Source organism: Carcharodon carcharias, chromosome 8 (genome assembly GCF_017639515.1).
Source record: "Carcharodon carcharias isolate sCarCar2 chromosome 8, sCarCar2.pri, whole genome shotgun sequence".
In the NCBI taxonomy this organism is placed as follows: domain Eukaryota; kingdom Metazoa; phylum Chordata; class Chondrichthyes; order Lamniformes; family Lamnidae; genus Carcharodon; species Carcharodon carcharias.
Window position 1 is genome coordinate 150,696,717 of NC_054474.1, and position 17,670 is coordinate 150,714,386.

The window sequence follows — 17,670 nt, forward strand, 5'->3', positions numbered from 1 at the left end:
CCCCCTCCACACCCACCCACCACGGCCATTCATTCCCCCTCCACACCACACCCCCATGGTCATTCATCCCTCCTCCAAATCACACCCCCATGGTCATTCATCCCTCCTCCAAACCACACCCCCCATGGTCATTCATCCCTCCTCCAAACCACACCCCCCATGGTCATTCATCCCTCCTCCAAACCACACCCCCCATGGTCATTCATCCCTCCTCCAAACCACACCCCCCATGGTCATTCATCCCTCCTCCAAAACACACCCCCCATGGTCATTCATTCCCCCTCCAAAACACACCCCCCATGGTCATTCATTCCCCCTCCAAACCACACCCCCCATGGTCATTCATTCCCCCTCCAAACCACACCCCCCATGGTCATTGATCCCCGCTCCAAACCACACCCCCCCATGGTCATTGATCCCCCCTCCAAACCACATCCCCCATGGTCATTCATTCCCCCCTCCACACCACACCCCCCATGGTCATTCATTCCCCCCTCCACACCACACCCCCCATGGTCATTCATTCCCCCCTCCACACCACACCCCCCATGGTCATTCATTCCCCCCTCCACACCACACCCCCCATGGTCATTCATCCCCCCTCCACACCACACCCCCATGGTCATTAATTCCCCCCTCCCCATGGTTATTCATCCCCCTTCCACACCACACCCCCATGGTCATTAATCCCCCCTCCACGCACCTCCATGGTCATTAATCCCCCCTCCCCATGGTCATTCATCCCTCCTCCACACCACACCCCCATGGTCATTCATCCCTCCCCCCCACCACACCACACCCCCATGGTCATTAATCCCCCTCACCACACCACACCCCCATGGTCATTAATCCCCCCCACTCAACACCAACCCAAACCACTCCCCCGTGTTCCTGTTGAGGCGATGGGCCTAGTCTCATCCCCGGCCTGTATTTGAAGGTCTTACCGGCCAGGGCCTGCCTGTTGTGGGTGCGGGTGGCGATGCTGCTGCCGCTGCTGGTGAATGAGTTGCTGCAGTTGGAGTAGCTGCTGCTGGAAATGCTGCTGTTGTTGTTGCTGAGGGAACATCTCGCCTTTGTTTTATTTAAAAACTGATAATTTCTATTGTTGTCGAGGAGGGACAAGCTCGCGCCTCGCCGACCTGCGACCGTTTTGTTCGCGGGAGAAGGAAAAAACCCCCCTCGCGGCCAAAAGGAGGGGGAACTTCCGCCACAGCGCCGCCAGTGGCGGGGAGGATTAGAATTTATGCCAGTGTGAAACCTGGCTCACACTGCTTCTGTAGCTGGGATCTGTTCTGTTCTGTTCTGTCTTGGGTCCCAAATCTGAAACGTTTCTGTTCTCTACAGGTGCTGTCACCCTGCTGAGCTTTTCCAGCAATTTCTGAATTACTTCAGATATCCATAATCAATGGTAGTATTTTGCTTTTGTGCTGTATATGTATGTGTTGTAAAAGTGTAGCATTTAATGTGTTCATGGTATGTATTTCGGGGTTCAGTGATGCAGGGGAGGGAGGTAAGTGGCTTTAGCGAATCAAGATCAACATACTGTGGTTGTTGGAAATCTGAAGTAAAAACAGAAATAGTCAATAGGTTTATGGCAGCTTCAGGAGAATGTTCTGATGAAGATTATTGACCTGAAACGTTAATTCTGTTTCTCTCTCTATATGTATGTCGCTAGACCTGCTGAGTATTTCCAGCATTTTCTGTTTCGTCTGATGTTAAGATTGAAGTTTGGCTTCAAGCCAAGAACAGTAGACTTGCACTTCTATTGTGTCTTTCACAACCTCAGAATGTCTAAAAGCACTTTACATTAAAACAAGTGTTTCTTGTTAAATATAGTCACTGTAATATAAGAAGTGAGCCACTGGGCTAAACCTGAGCTATGAGAAAAGGATCATAAACCAAGATCCTATGGGACTATTTCAAAGAAAGGCAATGAAAGCCTGGTGTCCTGGCCCTCAACTAGCATCACTAAAAATGTTATCTTGTCATTATCATATTGCTATTTGTGGGATGTTGTGTGAAATGGGCTGCTGTGCATCCTAATTACAACAGTGACTCCACCTCAAAAAGTTATTCAACACAATGAAGTGATTTGGGATATCCTGAGAATGTGAAATGAGCTGTATAAATGCAACTCTTTTTATATAAATGTACAGAAGGCATGGAACTGGGATTTAAATCCCTTGTTAGCACAGACAGTATGGTCCATTTATATTTATTCATCCTTCTATAACAGCCTTATGAGCCATTTTGGAAGTTTTACAATCATGAATGGAACACAAAAGGTTGGCCATTCAATCAAGCTGTTGAAACTATGGCTCTCTGCAAAAGCAGTTTAGCTAGTCACACTATCCTGCACTTTCCCTGGAGTGTTTTTTTTTGCCTTCAGGAGTTCATTCAATTCCCTATTGAAAGCCACAATTGAATTTTCCTCCATCACCCTCTCAGGTAGTGCATTCCGGATCCTAACCACAAGCTCCTTCCTTCATGTCGCCTTTGGTTCTTGCTTTTGGAAAAGTAGAGGCATGCTTATGTCAAAACTTATGAAGTGTTTGGAAATGGGAATAAAACGCAGCAATTTAGTCACAGTAATTACCGTAAGTAGGTAATGTGTGATTTTTAACATTTTGAGGATATTATAAATAGCTCAGGAACCTGTTGGGGTTGGGTCAAACTTCGACCAATGGATCTGGAAACTAAAAAGTGTACAACCACTTGCCATATTTGGCAAGTTAAGGAATAATTAATATGAAGAGAGTGTCAAGGTTTTGTTGTGGATGTAAATGTGACTCAAAATGGCGGCACCCACCATTTCCAGACGACGATGAAGCCGACGCCGAATCACCTCAGACTTTATTGTGAGGAAACAAGAGCAATACCTGTTGAAATACCGTATAACCAACACTATGTCTCTATATAAGTCGGGATATCGTCCAAAAGTTGGCAACGATTAGTTACATAACGTTGCCGAGAAAAACCGTTTTGCCAGTTTAAAAGGTGGCGGTAGTGAGAAGGAATCAATGATCTGCCAGTAACAAACATGGCGACGAAAACGTTAAGGCGATTTGCCCAGAGGAAATATGGCGATCAAAGGAATAGGCTGGTACACATTGCCAGCATTAAACATGACGAGAATAGTGCTAAGAATTATGGGATTCTATGACAAAAACAAAAATACTTGGAAAAACTCAGCAGGTCTGGCAGCATCTGCGGAGAGGAAAACAGTTAACGTTTCGAGTCCGTATGACTCTTCAACAGAACTAAGGAAAAATAGAAAAGGGGTGCAATATAAGCTGGTTTAAGGGGGGTGGGACAAGAAGAGCTGGATAGAGGGCCAGTGATAGGAGGAGATAACCAAAAGATGTCATAGACAAAAGGACAAAGAGGTGTTGACGGTGGTGATATTATCTAAGGAATGTGCTAGTTAAGGGTAGAAAGAAGGAAAAGCAAGGTACAGATAGCCCTAGTGGGGGTGGGGTGGGACGAAGGAATTGAAAAAGGTGGGGATAAAACAATGGATGGAAATACATTTAAAAATAATGGAAATAGGTGGGAAAAGAAAAATCTATTTAAATTATTGGGAAAAACAAAAAGGAGGGGGAAAAATCGGAAAGGGGGTGGGGGAGAGATTTCATGATCTAAAATTGTTGAACTCAATATTCAGTCTGGAAGGCTGTAAAGTGCCTAGTCGGAAGATGAGGTGCTGTTCCTCCAGTTTGCGTTAAGCTTCACTGGAACAATGCAGCAAGCCAAGGACGGACATGAGAGCAGGGTGGAGTGTTGAAATGGCAAGTGACAGGGAGGTCTGGGTAATGCTTGCGGACAGACCGAAGGTGTTCTGCATAGCAGTCACCCAGTCTGCATTTGGTCTCTCCAATGTAAAGGAAACCGCATTGGGAGCAACAAATGCAGTAGACTAAGTTAAGGGAAGTGCAAGTGAAATGCTGCTTCACTTGAAATGAGTGTTTGGGCCCTCGGACGGTGAGGAGAGGGGAAGTGAAGGGGCAGGTGTTGCATCTTCTGCGGTTGCATGGGAAGATGCCGTGGGAGGGGATTGAGGTGTAGGGGGTGATGGAGGAGTGGACCAGGGTGTCACGGAGGGAACGATCCCTACGGAACGCCTCCAGGGCGGATGAAGGGAAGATGTGTTTGGTGCTGGCATCATGCTGGAAATGGCAGAGGATGATCCTTTGAATACGGAGGCTGATAGGGTGATAAATGAGGACAAGGGGGACTCTATCATGTTTCTGGGAGGGAGAAGAAGGTGTGTAGGCAGATGCATGGGAGATGGGCCGGACACGGTTGAGGGCCTGTCAACCACCGTGGGTGGAAAACCTCGGTTAAGGAAAAAGGAAGACATATCAGAGGAACTGTTTTTGAAAGTGGCATCATAAGAACAGATGCGACGGAGGCGAAGGAACTGAGAGAATGGGATGGAGTCCTTACAGGAAGTGGGGTGTGAGGAGCTGTAGGTGGGAGTCGGTAGACTTATAATGGATATTGGTGGACAGTCTATCATCAGAAATTGAGACAGAGAGGTCAAGGAAGGGAAGGGAAGTGTCAGAGATGGAGATGGATTCTATGGTTTGCCAAGTATTTTAAATCTGGCGAAAATAGGTAACGACCTGATACTTTAATTCTGTTTTTATCCACAAATGCTGTCAGACCCGCTGAATATTTCGAGAATGTTTGTGTTTGTTCCCACATTCCAGCATTAGCAGTTTTTTACTTTTGATTTATCTACGGGTATCGGCTGAGGACCGGCTCGCCAGCATTAAATATGGCAAGTATAGCCATAATCATTGAAAGTTATCTGCCAGTACAAAAGATGGCAGGCGGGCGGGCGGGCGGTGCTATAATCATCGGCTGAAGCGGATTTGCCAGCAGTAAAGATGGCGTGCTGGTTATAAGCGGTGACTGAAGGGGCTGTACCAGTGTAAAACATGGCGGTGGACATTCGGTTGGCAGTTGCGCGAAAGCGCGTCTCTTTACCCGTGGAGGTCGGTAAACATCTGGTATCACCGGGAGACACGATCACCACCGACACCGGCTTCATGAGGTATATATTAAAAAAATGAGGTACAATATGGTTTAAAAGCTGATGGTGATCTGAGAGATGAGGACATCCAACGTGTGTAGACGGCGCGTACTTGGCCTGCGGCTTTGAATTACTTTATCAACCGTCCATAACTGGGGATCGTTCAAACTCGATTTTCATAAATACAACGCTGGACATACTCAGCATTTGACATACAGGTGGTATTTAACATGCCTGTAGTAACTGGACAGTTCTGGTCTCCACTGCATGAAGAAGGTGCAAAAAAAATCACAGGGATGCTTGAAAACTGAAGTGAGAGGTTATAAATATCTGGAAAGATTGAACAGATGTGAACTCTTTAGAAAAAGGCTTAAGGGTGACTTAGACCAGTGTTGTCCAGTTGGCTTTCGATGTTCATCAAACTTGTGGCGATCAGGTCACCATACTGGCCACATGATCTAAAATATATGCCATTTTAATAAAACAAATGCACAAGCTTTAGTAGATTTGAAATTTTGAACCATCGGTGATCAAGACTGATCAACTTATTGCCACAGCCAGGGAACAGCTTCAAAATGTTTCCACAATCTGACTGTTCCGCAAAGCAAGCTTCTGTTTACACGGGTGGTGACAATCTGTTAACTGAGCTCTGACAGTGTGCTGCAGTTTATATCAAAAGAACAAATTTCTTCAAGAGTAAATTGTCTCTATTTTATTAGAATTGATATATTAGGAGACTCAGGAAGGGAAAAGAATCGACAAGTTTCAACGTATTGGCTTTTGCAGTCTGACTCATGCCTTGCTTACTCACAGTCGCCTGCCATTTCTGAACACGGTGTCCAGACACTTAAAAGACCTCTGGCTCATGGCCAACCTCCTGAAATCTCCTCTTCTAAGCCAATATCACTCGTTTCGATGTATCTATTAAGGTGAAGGCTGAGCATATTTGGATGTTGCTGCACAACTTAGCTTGCCAAAATTCCACATTTCATCCCTCATTGGCAGCCATGCAGCGCTGTCTGTCACTCACATACCTCAACTGTTTTGTGAAAATCACCAATTAAACAAAACCAAATTCTTCAGTTATTATTCTGTGTCACCAGGACTCAGTATTGTGTCACTCTGAAAATGAAGAGCATCAACTCGCCACATGTGGCGGCATATTGGACCAACACTGAGCATGTTAGGAAAATTAAGAAAGGGATGGGATAAACACGGACAGAATATTTCCACTCATGGAGCATTGGGAACCAGAGTTCACATTCCATCTGTTCCTCGATGTCCCAAACTGTTTGTCGGTTCAGTAGAGTCTTTATCAATCTGCATCTTAACTCCATCTATCTGTCTTGGTTCTATCATTTTTAACCCTTTTCCAGTGGTGGGAGAATCTAGGATAAGGGAATATCACCTTAAAATTAGAGCTAAGCCATTCAAAAATTAGGAAACACTAAATGCAGTAGATGGTTGCCCAATTAATACGTTTAAATTTGACATTATTAGACTTATGTTCACCAAAGGATATGGAGCTAAGGTGGGTGGACAAAATTTAGATACAGATCAGCCATGACCTTAACAGATTGGCAGAGCAGGCTTGAGGGGCTCTATTTCTAACAAAAATCTACCAATCTTAGTTGTGAAGTATAAATTGGCAACCTAGCACCAACATCTTTTTCGAGGGAGTGTGTCCAGATTTCCACTATTCTTTGGGGGTGGAGGTGCATCTGGACATCACCACTGAATGACTGGCTCTAATTTTAAGGTTATGCTCCCATGTTCAGGACTTCCCTGACCTGCCACCATCTCCCATTCCCCCATCCCCCCATTTCTGCCACAAGAGGAAATATTTTCACTCTGTTTACCTCATCAAATCCATTAATTATCTTAAACACCCCAATTTAATCACCCCTTAACCTTCTATACTTGAGAGGCTATAGGTCTAATCAATGCAACCTGTCCTCATAATTTAACCCTTTTGACTTTATTATTGCCAGAACGGCAGTCTTGCTATGGTGATGAGGAGGGAGAAATCACAGATTAACCCTCATTGATAACTTCAAACTTATTGAAATGGTTATAAAGGCCAACAGCAGATTTTGTAGGGAAGTTCAGACCAACTCTGGGTTTTAAAATTTGGGGTATAGCAACGGGAGGAGGCAATTTATCCCATCGAACCTATTAATCATTTTAGTGAGATCTTGGCTGATCGGCAACATAACTTCATAAACCCGCTTTTTTTCCCATATCCCTTAAGCCCGTTGATCAACAAAAATCTATCAATCTTGGATTTAAAATTAACACGTGAGTACACTTTGCCTGTAAAATGCTTTGGGATTTCATTTGTGTACAGTTCTGATCACTACATTTCAGGAAGGACATAATTGCTCTTGAAAGAGTGCAGAGGAGATTTACAAGAATGTTGCCAAAGCTTGAAACTTGCAGCTATGAGGAGAGATTGGATAGACTAGGGTTGTTTTCCTTAAAACATAGGAGGCTAAGGGATGACCTAATTGAGGTGTACAAAATTATGAGGGGCCTAGACAGGCTAGAGAGGAAAGACTTGTTTCCCATAGCTGAGGGGTCAATTACTAGGGGGCATAGATTTAAGCTGATTAGAGGGGGCATGAGGAAAAACGTTTTCACCCAGAGGGTGGTGGGCATCTAGAATTCACTGCCTGGTTTGGTGGTTGAGGCTGAAACACTCAAGTCACTTAAAAGGTATCTGGATCTGCATCTGAAGTGCTGTAACTTGCAAGGCCATGGACCAGGTGCTGGAAAGTGCGATTAAAATGAGCAGTTAATTTCTTTCTTTTTCTCTTTTGACCAGTGCAGAAATGATGGGCTGAAGGCCTCTTTCTGCACCGTAACCTTTCTATGGTTCTATAGAACAGAATCCCTTCATTATGCGATTGGATGCTTCCTGACTTTTTAATCAATAGTTTTTTTTCTCTCAAGTTCTAATATTTTTATAACTAAAACAAAAAAGTTCAAAGAAAATGAAAAATAATCACAATTTTCTTTTCCAACCTCCTTGTGATTTTTTTTTCCCCCTGGGCTTTTGCAGCAATGTCCAGGGCATTAACCAGTAGCTCCTAGAGTAAAAACAAAAACAGAATTACCTGGAAAAACTCAGCAGGTCTGGCAGCATCGGCGGAGAAGAAAAGAGTTGACGTTTCGAGTCCTCATGACCCTTCTGTTGAAGGGTCATGAGGACTCGAAACGTCAACTCTTTTCTTCTCCGCCGATGCTGCCAGACCTGCTGAGTTTTTCCAGGTAATTCTGTTTTTGTTTTGGATTTCCAGCATCTGCAGTTTTTTTGTTTTTAGCTCCTAGAGTAACTCTGACTGGGAGAGGACACATCTGAAAAGGACTCTTTCTTTAGTGCATAACTGTTCTGGATTTTTTTTTTGCAGACTCCTAATCCTTGTAAATCTTGTCTTTATCCAGAGGTCATGGTACATACATGGAAGATGAGAAACTCATTGCGTCAGTTGCCGGGGCTGTAGAAAGAGTGAATAAATTGATATGTGTCAAGCCGCTTCAAACAAGGCAAGTCTTTAACACTTATTGTCACTGGTGTGTAGATCTTATCATCAAGTAAAGGGCAAACCTTTTAATTAAGAAGAAAATGTTTTTGTTTCAATTTCACAACTTGTGGCTGTAATAGCATCTGAAAGGAGGAGGCCATTTGGCCCATTGTGTCTCTGCTGGTTCTTTTGAAAGAGCTACGCATTTAGTCCCATTCGCCTGCTCCTTTCCCATATGTCATATTGAGGTCTTTTTACGTTTGTGTTGTAAGTCCCCTTTTCAATGTGTCTTAACTCCATGGAAAGAGCATCGTTGATTTTGCACTCCCTTTGCCAGCCCCCTCCCCTATCCTTCAAAGCATCATAAAGTATTTTTGTCCACTTGAACAGGCAGACAGGGTTGGGGTGCAGGGGTGGGGGCGGTGGGGGGTGTGTGTGTGCGTACGGGGACTTGTTTAAACATCAAAACCATTAAATATCACCTCCAGTAATACATTACCATCTCTGGATTGTCAGCATAGATTACCCATTAAACTTCAGGAGTGGGTCTTGAATCCACAACCTTCTCACTCAGAAGTGACACTTGTTATCACAAGGCAAGTTAACAGTATAAAGACTCTTTAGGGACTCTGGTCAATATATGGCCGTTAATCATATGTGGTTGTGACTGCATATGTCAAATTCTGTTTTCAGTAGTTAGGTACCAGGACTTTTCTGGTGGTTTAGAAGCATAGAAAGTAGGAGCAGGAATACGTCTAGTAGGAGTAGGAGTAGACCATTCAGCCCCTTGAGCCTGCTCCGCCATTCAATAAGATCATGGCTGATCTTGTGTTTCAATTTCCACATTCCCATCTAACCCCAATAACCTTTGATTCCCTTGCCTAACTAGAATCTATCTACCTCTGCCTTAAAAATATTCAGTGACCCCGCCTCTACCATCTTCTGAGGCAGAGAATTCCAAAGTCACACAAGCCTCTGAGAGAAAAAAAATTCTCCTCATCTCTGTCCTAAAAGGGTGATTCCCAATTTTAAAATAGTGCCACCTAGTTCTGGACTTACCCACAAGAGGAAACATCCTTTCGATGTCCACCTTGTCAAGGCTGTTCAGGATCTTGTATACTTCAATCAAATCATCCCTCACTCTTCTAAACTCCAGTGGAAACAAGGCCAGTCTGTCCAACCTTTCCTCATAAGACAGCCCACTCATTCCAGGTATCAATCTAGCAAACTTCCTGTATTTAGAAACATAGAAATTAGGAGCAGGAGTAGGTCATAAGAACATAAGAAATAGGAACGTTCGGCCCCTTGAGCCTGCTCCACCATTCAATTTGGCTGATCCTCTGTCTCAACGCCATACTCCCACTCTCTCCCCATACCCCTTGACACCTTTGAAATTGGGCAATGCTATTTCCATCCAATTTATCATGAAAACCATAAACCTGTGGCTATGTTGATGATTTAAAGGAAGAACTTGCATTTGAAGTGGAAAAATAAGACAACTGTGCTCAACAACAGCTTAGTAAAACATCCCAAGGTGCTTCACAGGAGCATAATCAGACACAATCTGACACTGAACTAAAGAAGGAGACATTAAGACAGATAACTAAGTGCTCAATCAAAGAAGTAGGTTTTAAGCAACAACTTAAAGGAGGGGAATGGTGGAGAGGTTTAGGGAGGTAAGTCTGGAGCTTAAGGCCTAGACAGTTAAAGATAGCACTGGAGTGAGGACCGTGTAACAGCCTAGATCTGGAGGAATGTGGAGTTCTTGTAGGGCTGGAGGAGGTTACAGAGATAGGGAGGGATTTAAACATGAGAATGTGAAAATTAAGATGTTGCTGCAGCAGGACGCAATCTATGTCTTTGAACACAGTTGATTAATACTGTTAAACTGAATTTTTATTTCAATAGGTACAATGGAGAAGTTGGGGATGTCGTTGTGGGCAGAATCACAGAGGTAAATTAAAACTGCTCAGTTTTGTTTCGAGTTGCAGAGCATTTCAAGCATGCATCAGTTTGGAGAGCCTAAATATACTGTAGGAAGACAAATAAAGAGGATTGCAAAACTGTTCTAGCTGCTGGGAAGAAAATGTACTTAGAACAGGGCAAAGAAAGTGTTTTGGTAAAACTAACATTGTTTGAACATGTCTGCATGCCAATTTGATATCTCAGACGAGCTTCAAGATACTAATTTGAAATTTTATACAAACACTTGAAGGTGAAATGGGTGTTTTGTTTTCATCAGAATTATGGTGTGCTGCATGTTCAACATGATGACCTGGCATAACCTGACCAACCAAAATTATACTGTATAATGAATAGTTCAAACACATGGCAGAGATTTAAAAATGACGGAAGGCTTTTATTTTCAATATGTATGGGAATTAAGCTACAAGGGAAGGCCAATGAAGCAAAACCAGAGCAGAGAGAAATTATTGAAAGGCATGGTGGGTTGTTCTTTGAAAATGGACTTTGTTGGGCTAATGAGAGGCTTTTTCCAGTTAGAGTTTCTCATGTTTGAGTACATTTTGTGTGGCTAAATCCAGTTTCTTTACCTTAATATGTCCGTTTGCTACTGGAAAGAGTGCCATTTATAAAGACATTCACCTTCTCTATGATGCAATCTGCTCCAGTTAGTGAAAAACCAGATCACTTCTCCCCCTGTGCTATACGTTATTAACGATTTGTAAATTACTCTGTACACCCCAATCTACCTCGTCTCCTCTACGTTCCTACATATATTCTCTATCCCTTTGTGCCTTAATCCTTTTTCCTTTATACCTTTGATTCACCATTGCTAGCTGCTGCTTAAGTACTGTGCCCCTTCCGGAACACTTTCATCCAGCACCACTATGTTGTTACCCCCTTTATCCCTTCAAAATCCTCATTTGAATTTTTTTTGCATTGCATTCCCCACTAATTGGTATCCCTTGTTTTGTCACACCACTCTATAAAGTGCTCAGTCATCTCTCTCTGCATGCCTGCATGCAAGACATCTTGCTGCTACAGAGCTGCATGATGTTCGTTTCCTGCCCACATTTTAGGGTATACCCATCTATTTGTTGGGCACAGGATCAGGAACCCTCTAGCCTGGAGAATGGGCATGTCTGGGCTCAAGTCCAACAAGATTGTAACTGAATCTTCCTGAATAATTGTAGGTACAGCAGAAGCGATGGAAAGTGGAGACCAATGCCAGACTGGACTCTGTACTGCTTCTCTCATCTGTTAATCTTCCTGGTGGTGAACTGGTGAGTAAAAGAAAGACTTTCATTTCTACAGCACCTTTCAGAACCTCAGGATGTCCCAAAGTACTTTACAGCCAATGAAGTACTTTTTGAAATGTAGTTACTGTTGTAAATCGGGATACGTGGCAGCCAATTTAAGCACAGTAAGCTCCCATTAAAGGCAGTGTGATATTGACTGAATAAACTGTCTTAGTGATGTTTGTTGAGGGATAAATGTTGGCCAGAACACCCCTACTCCCAAACAGTGGATGTAAGTTCATTTATGTCCACCTGAGAGAGCAGACAGGGCTTTGGTTTAACATCTTACACAAAGATAGCACCTCTGACAGTTCAGCGCTCTCTGAATACTGCACTGAGGCTGCCAGTCTGGATTTTTATGCTCAAGTTTCTGGAGTGGAGTATGTTGTGTAGTGTGGATGCCATACAGTACAATGCAACGAAGAGCATTTAATCCCAGATATCTGTTGGGAACTCTGCTTCCTGTTTCCATTCTATCTGTACCTTGGCCAGAAGGATGTCTCAGTCTTGTTTCTTGACCCAAGGCTGTCTCTAATACTGGGTGTGGTTATCACAGTACTGACACTGGCTAACAAAAAAACAGAAAATGCTGGAAAAACTCAGGTTTGAAGCTGCCAAACCTGCTGAATTTTTCCAGCAATTTCTATTTTTATTTAGGATTTCCAGCATCTGCATTTTATTTTTACTGAAGCTGGCTGTTTGTCCACACCTTTCTCTGGGATGAACTTGCTCTCTCTTCCTCTTCCTCTTATATAAGCTTTGTCTCCTTACAGAGAAGAAGGTCTGCTGAGGACGAACTGATGATGAGAGACTACCTGCAAGAGGGAGACCTGATCAGTGTATCCTTTTCACTGACCAATGTGGAGTTCTTGGGGCTGATTCTTTCATTGAGCACTCATACGAAATAGAAACCAGAAGTAGGCTATTCGGCCCCTCGAGCCTACCCTGCCATTCAATAAGATCATGGCTGATCTGTTTTTGTTTCAAATACCACATTCGCATTTACCCCTCCAATAACATTAGATTCTTGTTTGCAATATTCAATGACCCTGCCTCCACTGCCTCCTGAGGTAAAGAGTTCCAAAGTTGCTCAACCCTCGGAGAAAAAAATTCTCCTCATCTCTGTCCTAAAAGGGTGACCTCTCCTGATGTGATATGAGATTGCTCACTAAACCCTGGACCTGGGCGCTTCATTTATCTGCCCACTGATTTAAATGGGCAGCACATCAGGACTACAGCCTGTAATTTCCCCAGTGTTGTTCCTCACCATGAATGCCTGATCAGTTCTGGAGAGAATAGGGTCTTTCAAAATTTTAAACACACTGAATAAGACTTAATTCACTTTTGCAGTGTAAGGAGCTTTTGATCAATGGGAAGAGAGTTTTGAAAAACATGCTGATTTAAGAAATCCACTTTTATTGAATACTTATGAAGTCAGTTCACTTTAAAGAGAGAACAGTTTGGTGGGTTTTTTTTTAAACTGACTTTAATTCATCCTGTCAATCCCAGCTGAGATCTCCCTTCAGTTACTTAGGTTGTGGAGTGAAGCATAGTGGTGTAGTGGTAATATCACCTCAAAAATATTCAATGACCCCGCCTTCACCACCTCCTGAGGCAAAGAGTTCCAAAGTTGCTCAACCCTCAGAGAAAAAAATTCTCTTCATCTCTGTCCTAAAGGGTGACCCCACCTGATATCATCCAGAGACCCAGGCTAAAGCTCTGGGGAAATGGGTTCAAATCCCACCATGGCAGATAGTGGAATTTAAATTCAGTTAATTAAAAATCTGGAATTCACTGCCTAGCCTCAGTAATGGTGACCATGAAACTATCACTGATTGTCATCTGGTTCACTAATGTCCTCTAGGGAAGGAAAACCTGTTGTCCTTACCCTGTCCGGCCTAGTGACTCCAGACCCACATGGTCGTGCTTAAATGGCCTAGTAAGCCACTTAGTTCAAGGGCAGTTAGAGATGGGCAACAAAGAATAAAAAAAAATTAATGCACACAGCTTGGAAGTGAGGAGAGCTCTTCATTGCTAATTTATCTCTCTCCCCATATGAGCTTCTCCATCTAGTTGTCCAGCCATGAATTAGCCACTTTGAAACATCATGATTTGAGTTTTGACATTCGTGGTGCTCATGTGAAGCCTATTGTCAGAGAGCGGGGAAAACACGGAATCACTGAAACACTTGAATTCACATTTCAAGACAAGTGAAAGTGACTTCCATCAGTGACCACTGTACAACTGAACAATCATGCAGTGTCCTTTGAATCCTTTAATACTGTGCATAGCATCTATAATAACAGGAGGAGGCCATTCATCCTCTCAAGTCTGTTCAACTTGATCTGTACTTCAACTTTTTTTTAACCTGTCTTTGGCTCCATATCCTTTAATACCCTTTGCTTATTGTTGATTTTCCTTATCGCATACTCAGGCAGAGGTACAGGCTGTGTTTGCAGATGGTGCTCTGTCCTTGCACACTAGGAGTCTGAAGTATGGCAAGGTATTGTAACTTCTAGTGATGTAGTTATTCACAAAAAGTTTAAAGAAAAACTTATATTGTATGCAAGTTTCAACTTGCATTCACATAGCTTCATGTGCAAAATTTATAACTGAGATTGGTCAAAAATAAAGCTTTTAAACAGCATCTTTAAGGAAGAGAGGTGGAGAGATTTGGGGAGGAAATTCCAGAGCTTGGGGCCTAGCTGAAGGTATGGCCACCAGTGGCCAGGTGATGGAAATCTGGAAGCTAGGATTGGAGGAGTGCAGAGACCTCAGGGTTATAGGGCTAGAATAGCTTAGAGATAGCAAGGGACAAGGTCATGGAGGGTTTGAACACAAGTAAAATTTTAAGTCGCGACACTGCTGTACTGAACTAGTATAGGTCAGCAGGCACAGGAGTATTGGATGTAGTACAATGATTTTGGATTGTCTGTTATGCTTCTGTTTTATAAAATGTGTATTTCAATGACTGATGGATTTCCTAAACCTCCGGCCTGTCTAAATCTATTGGTCATGTGTATGGCCAGTCATTGGAACAGATTGGACATAAAGTGATTGAAAAGAACCAGAGGCGGCATATGGAAAAACATTATGCAACAAGTAATCAGGATTTGCAATGCACTGACTGAGGGGGTGCTGGATACAGATTCAATAGTAACTTTCAAAATGGAATTGGATAAATACTTGGAGGAGAAAAATTTGCAGGTACCTGTATATGGGGACAGAGCAGGAGAGTGGGACTAATTGGATAGCTCTTCGAAAGAGCCATTGTAGACTTTATGGGTAAATGGTCTCCGTGTTGTTCTATTCTATGATGCTAGATTGCTGCTGTAAATTGCTTATAACGCTTCTGTGTTGATAAGTTCTACTGCTCCTTTCTGGCACATTTATACTCAGAACTTTTCCCATGTGCAAAGGGTATTCCTATATCCATTTTTCTTTTGCAACCTATCTTTCCTGTGGTCAGTTGGGCCAGGGGACGCTAGTCCAGGTCTCCCCTTCACTTGTAAAACGTCGAAAGACTCACTTTCACAACCTGCCATGTGGAGCTGCCATCATCCTTGGAAATAACGGTTACATCTGGATTTATCCAATCTCTGAACAGAAGGACGATGAGGCGGGAGGATTTGTGACTAATTTGGAGGTGAGATACCAGACATATGCTTGGAAGTTAAGGGACAGCAGAGGGTGTGAGGGGTGGTCGATGAGAGTTGCATGTACTCTCCAAAACAATTGTGAGAGTTCAAAGTAGTTTTTGAGTTCTGCGTGCCTCCTTCAAAATAAACAAAGATAAAAACTTATAGTAGTACAACTTTTGATCAATCATGCTCCTTACTTAGTGTGCCAGGTGTGTTCAGTGGGTAGTGTACTATCACCTCTGAGTTAGAAGATTGTGGGTTCGAGTGCCACTCCAGTGCAGCACCAAGGGAGCACAGTACTTTGAGGTGCCATCTTTCAGATGAGACGGTGAGTTTGCATTTTGAAAGGTCCCACAAATAGCAATATCATAATGACCAGCTAATATTTTTAGTGATGTTGTTTGAGGTCTAGATATTGGCCTGAACACCAGACACGCCCCCCCTCCCCCCCCACTTTAAAATAATACTGCACATCCACCTGAGAGAGTAGATGGACACTTGATTTAATGTCTTGTTCAAAAGACAGCACCTTCGATAATCAGTATTCCCTCAGTAGTGCATTAGGCGTGTCGGTCTGAACTTTATGCTCAGGTACCTGGAATGAGACTTGAATTTTCTGATGTAGAGGCAATAGTGTTTTTTACTGAGCCATGGCTCTGAGATAAAGTCTTCAGTCTCCTATGTTTTGTTAACTCTGGGATTTGCATTTCAATTCAGTCTAGCACTGTTACTCATTATAGAGCTTCATCTCCTGCATGGACTTGTTTTAAGTAGGATTTAACTGTTTAAAGCAATTCTTTGTCATAACCTGGGTATTGAACTGATTTACTGCAACGTCGCTTTAATTGTACAGGGTTCGTAAACACAACTCAGTCTTAAAATGTCAGTGCTTCTCCTTTTGCTTCTGATTACAGCCAGTTCCTTTATCAGACAGAGAGGTGATCTCACGACTTCGCAACTGCATCATTGCCCTGAACGTTCACAAGATGCTGCTGTATGATACCAGTGTTCTGTATTGTTATGAGGCTTCACTGCATCAACAGGTAATGTTTCTGATACAGATAGCTGTGAAGGATTTGAAACTCTGATGTGTCTTCAGTTTCTTCATTCATTTAGTTTTGAGTTTGGAAAAAGTTAAGGTCTAGCTCACCCTGTAACATTTTGCTCCAATTAACAATTTTCATCCTTTTAAAGCTCAGAAATTACTCTCAGCAATGTTATGGAGAAGGAAATTTGAAACGAGTATATTAAGGGAGGTTTTGACCTGTTTGGTGTAAATGCTTTTGTTAAAGTAGCAGAGGAGGATAAAAAACATGATCTTAAATGATCACACTGGTCACTGTAATTTATAGACTGATATTACTTAGGAATGTAATCCCTGATAGATCTGTCACTGTCTGCCTTTCTATTCCTGTGTGTGTTGCAATTATACAGCAGGTCTGTCAGCAGTTGTTAGGAGAAAATACACTTTAATGGTTCCTGTGTTTTAGCTGCTTGGTTACATGTCAGTAACATGCCTTTTTGTAGGCTCTCTCAGTGAATCATTTAAGCACTTGTAGAAGTGAATGATTAGCCCTGTTGTAGTCAGTTCTCGAGAGACTGAGCATTCCTATCTTGCTTTGCTTTGCTCGCAGCCCTCTTGATTTCCTCCCATGTGTAGAGATCGAATGTTCATTTCAGGGGAGGACTCCTAAAATCAAATAAGGATTTATCCAGTACATGTAAATTACACTTGTCCATGTTGTTTCTGATCTTATTGCAGATTAAAGATATTCTGAAGCCAGAAATAATGGAAGAAATAGTGATTGAGACAAGACAACGTCTAATCGATCAGGAAGGATAATGTGAAGCACGGGCTTTTTTTATTTTCCCTGTAATATATTTCAAATTAAACTTTACAATAAACTGGCTTTTTTCTACACCACAGAAAACAAAAGTAACTCTGAACTAATGAACCAACAACTGCATTTATATATCACCTTTAATGTAGCAAGATGTCCTAAGATGCTTCACAGGAGCATTAACATACAAAATACTAACACCAAGCCACATTAGGAGACATAGGACAGGTGACCAAAACCTTATTCAAAGACATGATTTTGAAGATCGTCCTAAATGAGAAGACAAGAGGAAGAGAGGCTTGCGAAGGGAATTCTAGAGCTTCAAGCACAACTACGATGGTGGAATGATGAAAATCAGATATGCAA

General features: G+C 42.6%; 2 protein-coding genes across 3 annotated transcripts in view; one reads left to right on the plus strand and one right to left on the minus strand.

Annotated features, from left to right (window-relative positions):
• The window catches only part of ciz1a (cdkn1a interacting zinc finger protein 1a), a 61,329-nt gene extending 60,180 nt beyond the window's left edge, over positions 1 to 1,149 (minus strand). The window contains exon 1 of the mRNA XM_041194463.1: positions 945 to 1,149. Within this exon, the coding sequence (XP_041050397.1) occupies positions 945 to 1,066 (122 nt within the window). The 5' untranslated portion in view covers positions 1,067 to 1,149. The remainder of the gene's footprint in view (positions 1 to 944) is intronic.
• A 3,735-nt stretch (positions 1,150 to 4,884) lies between these two features.
• Positions 4,885 to 17,368, plus strand: exosc2 (exosome component 2). Of its 2 annotated transcripts, none has more exons than XM_041194513.1 (9): positions 4,885 to 5,059; positions 8,483 to 8,584; positions 10,471 to 10,516; positions 11,718 to 11,807; positions 12,596 to 12,661; positions 14,257 to 14,325; positions 15,292 to 15,468; positions 16,378 to 16,506; positions 17,226 to 17,368. In XM_041194513.1, the coding sequence occupies exons 1-9, from the start codon at positions 4,944 to 4,946 to the stop codon at positions 17,304 to 17,306; spliced, it is 876 nt and encodes a 291-aa protein (XP_041050447.1). In that variant the 5' UTR covers positions 4,885 to 4,943; the 3' UTR covers positions 17,307 to 17,368. The 2 variants fall into 2 exon arrangements, with proteins under 2 accessions (XP_041050447.1, XP_041050449.1); XM_041194515.1 differs by lacking the exon at positions 4,885 to 5,059 and adding an exon at positions 5,706 to 5,967.
• Positions 17,369 to 17,670: the final 302 nt, after the last annotated feature.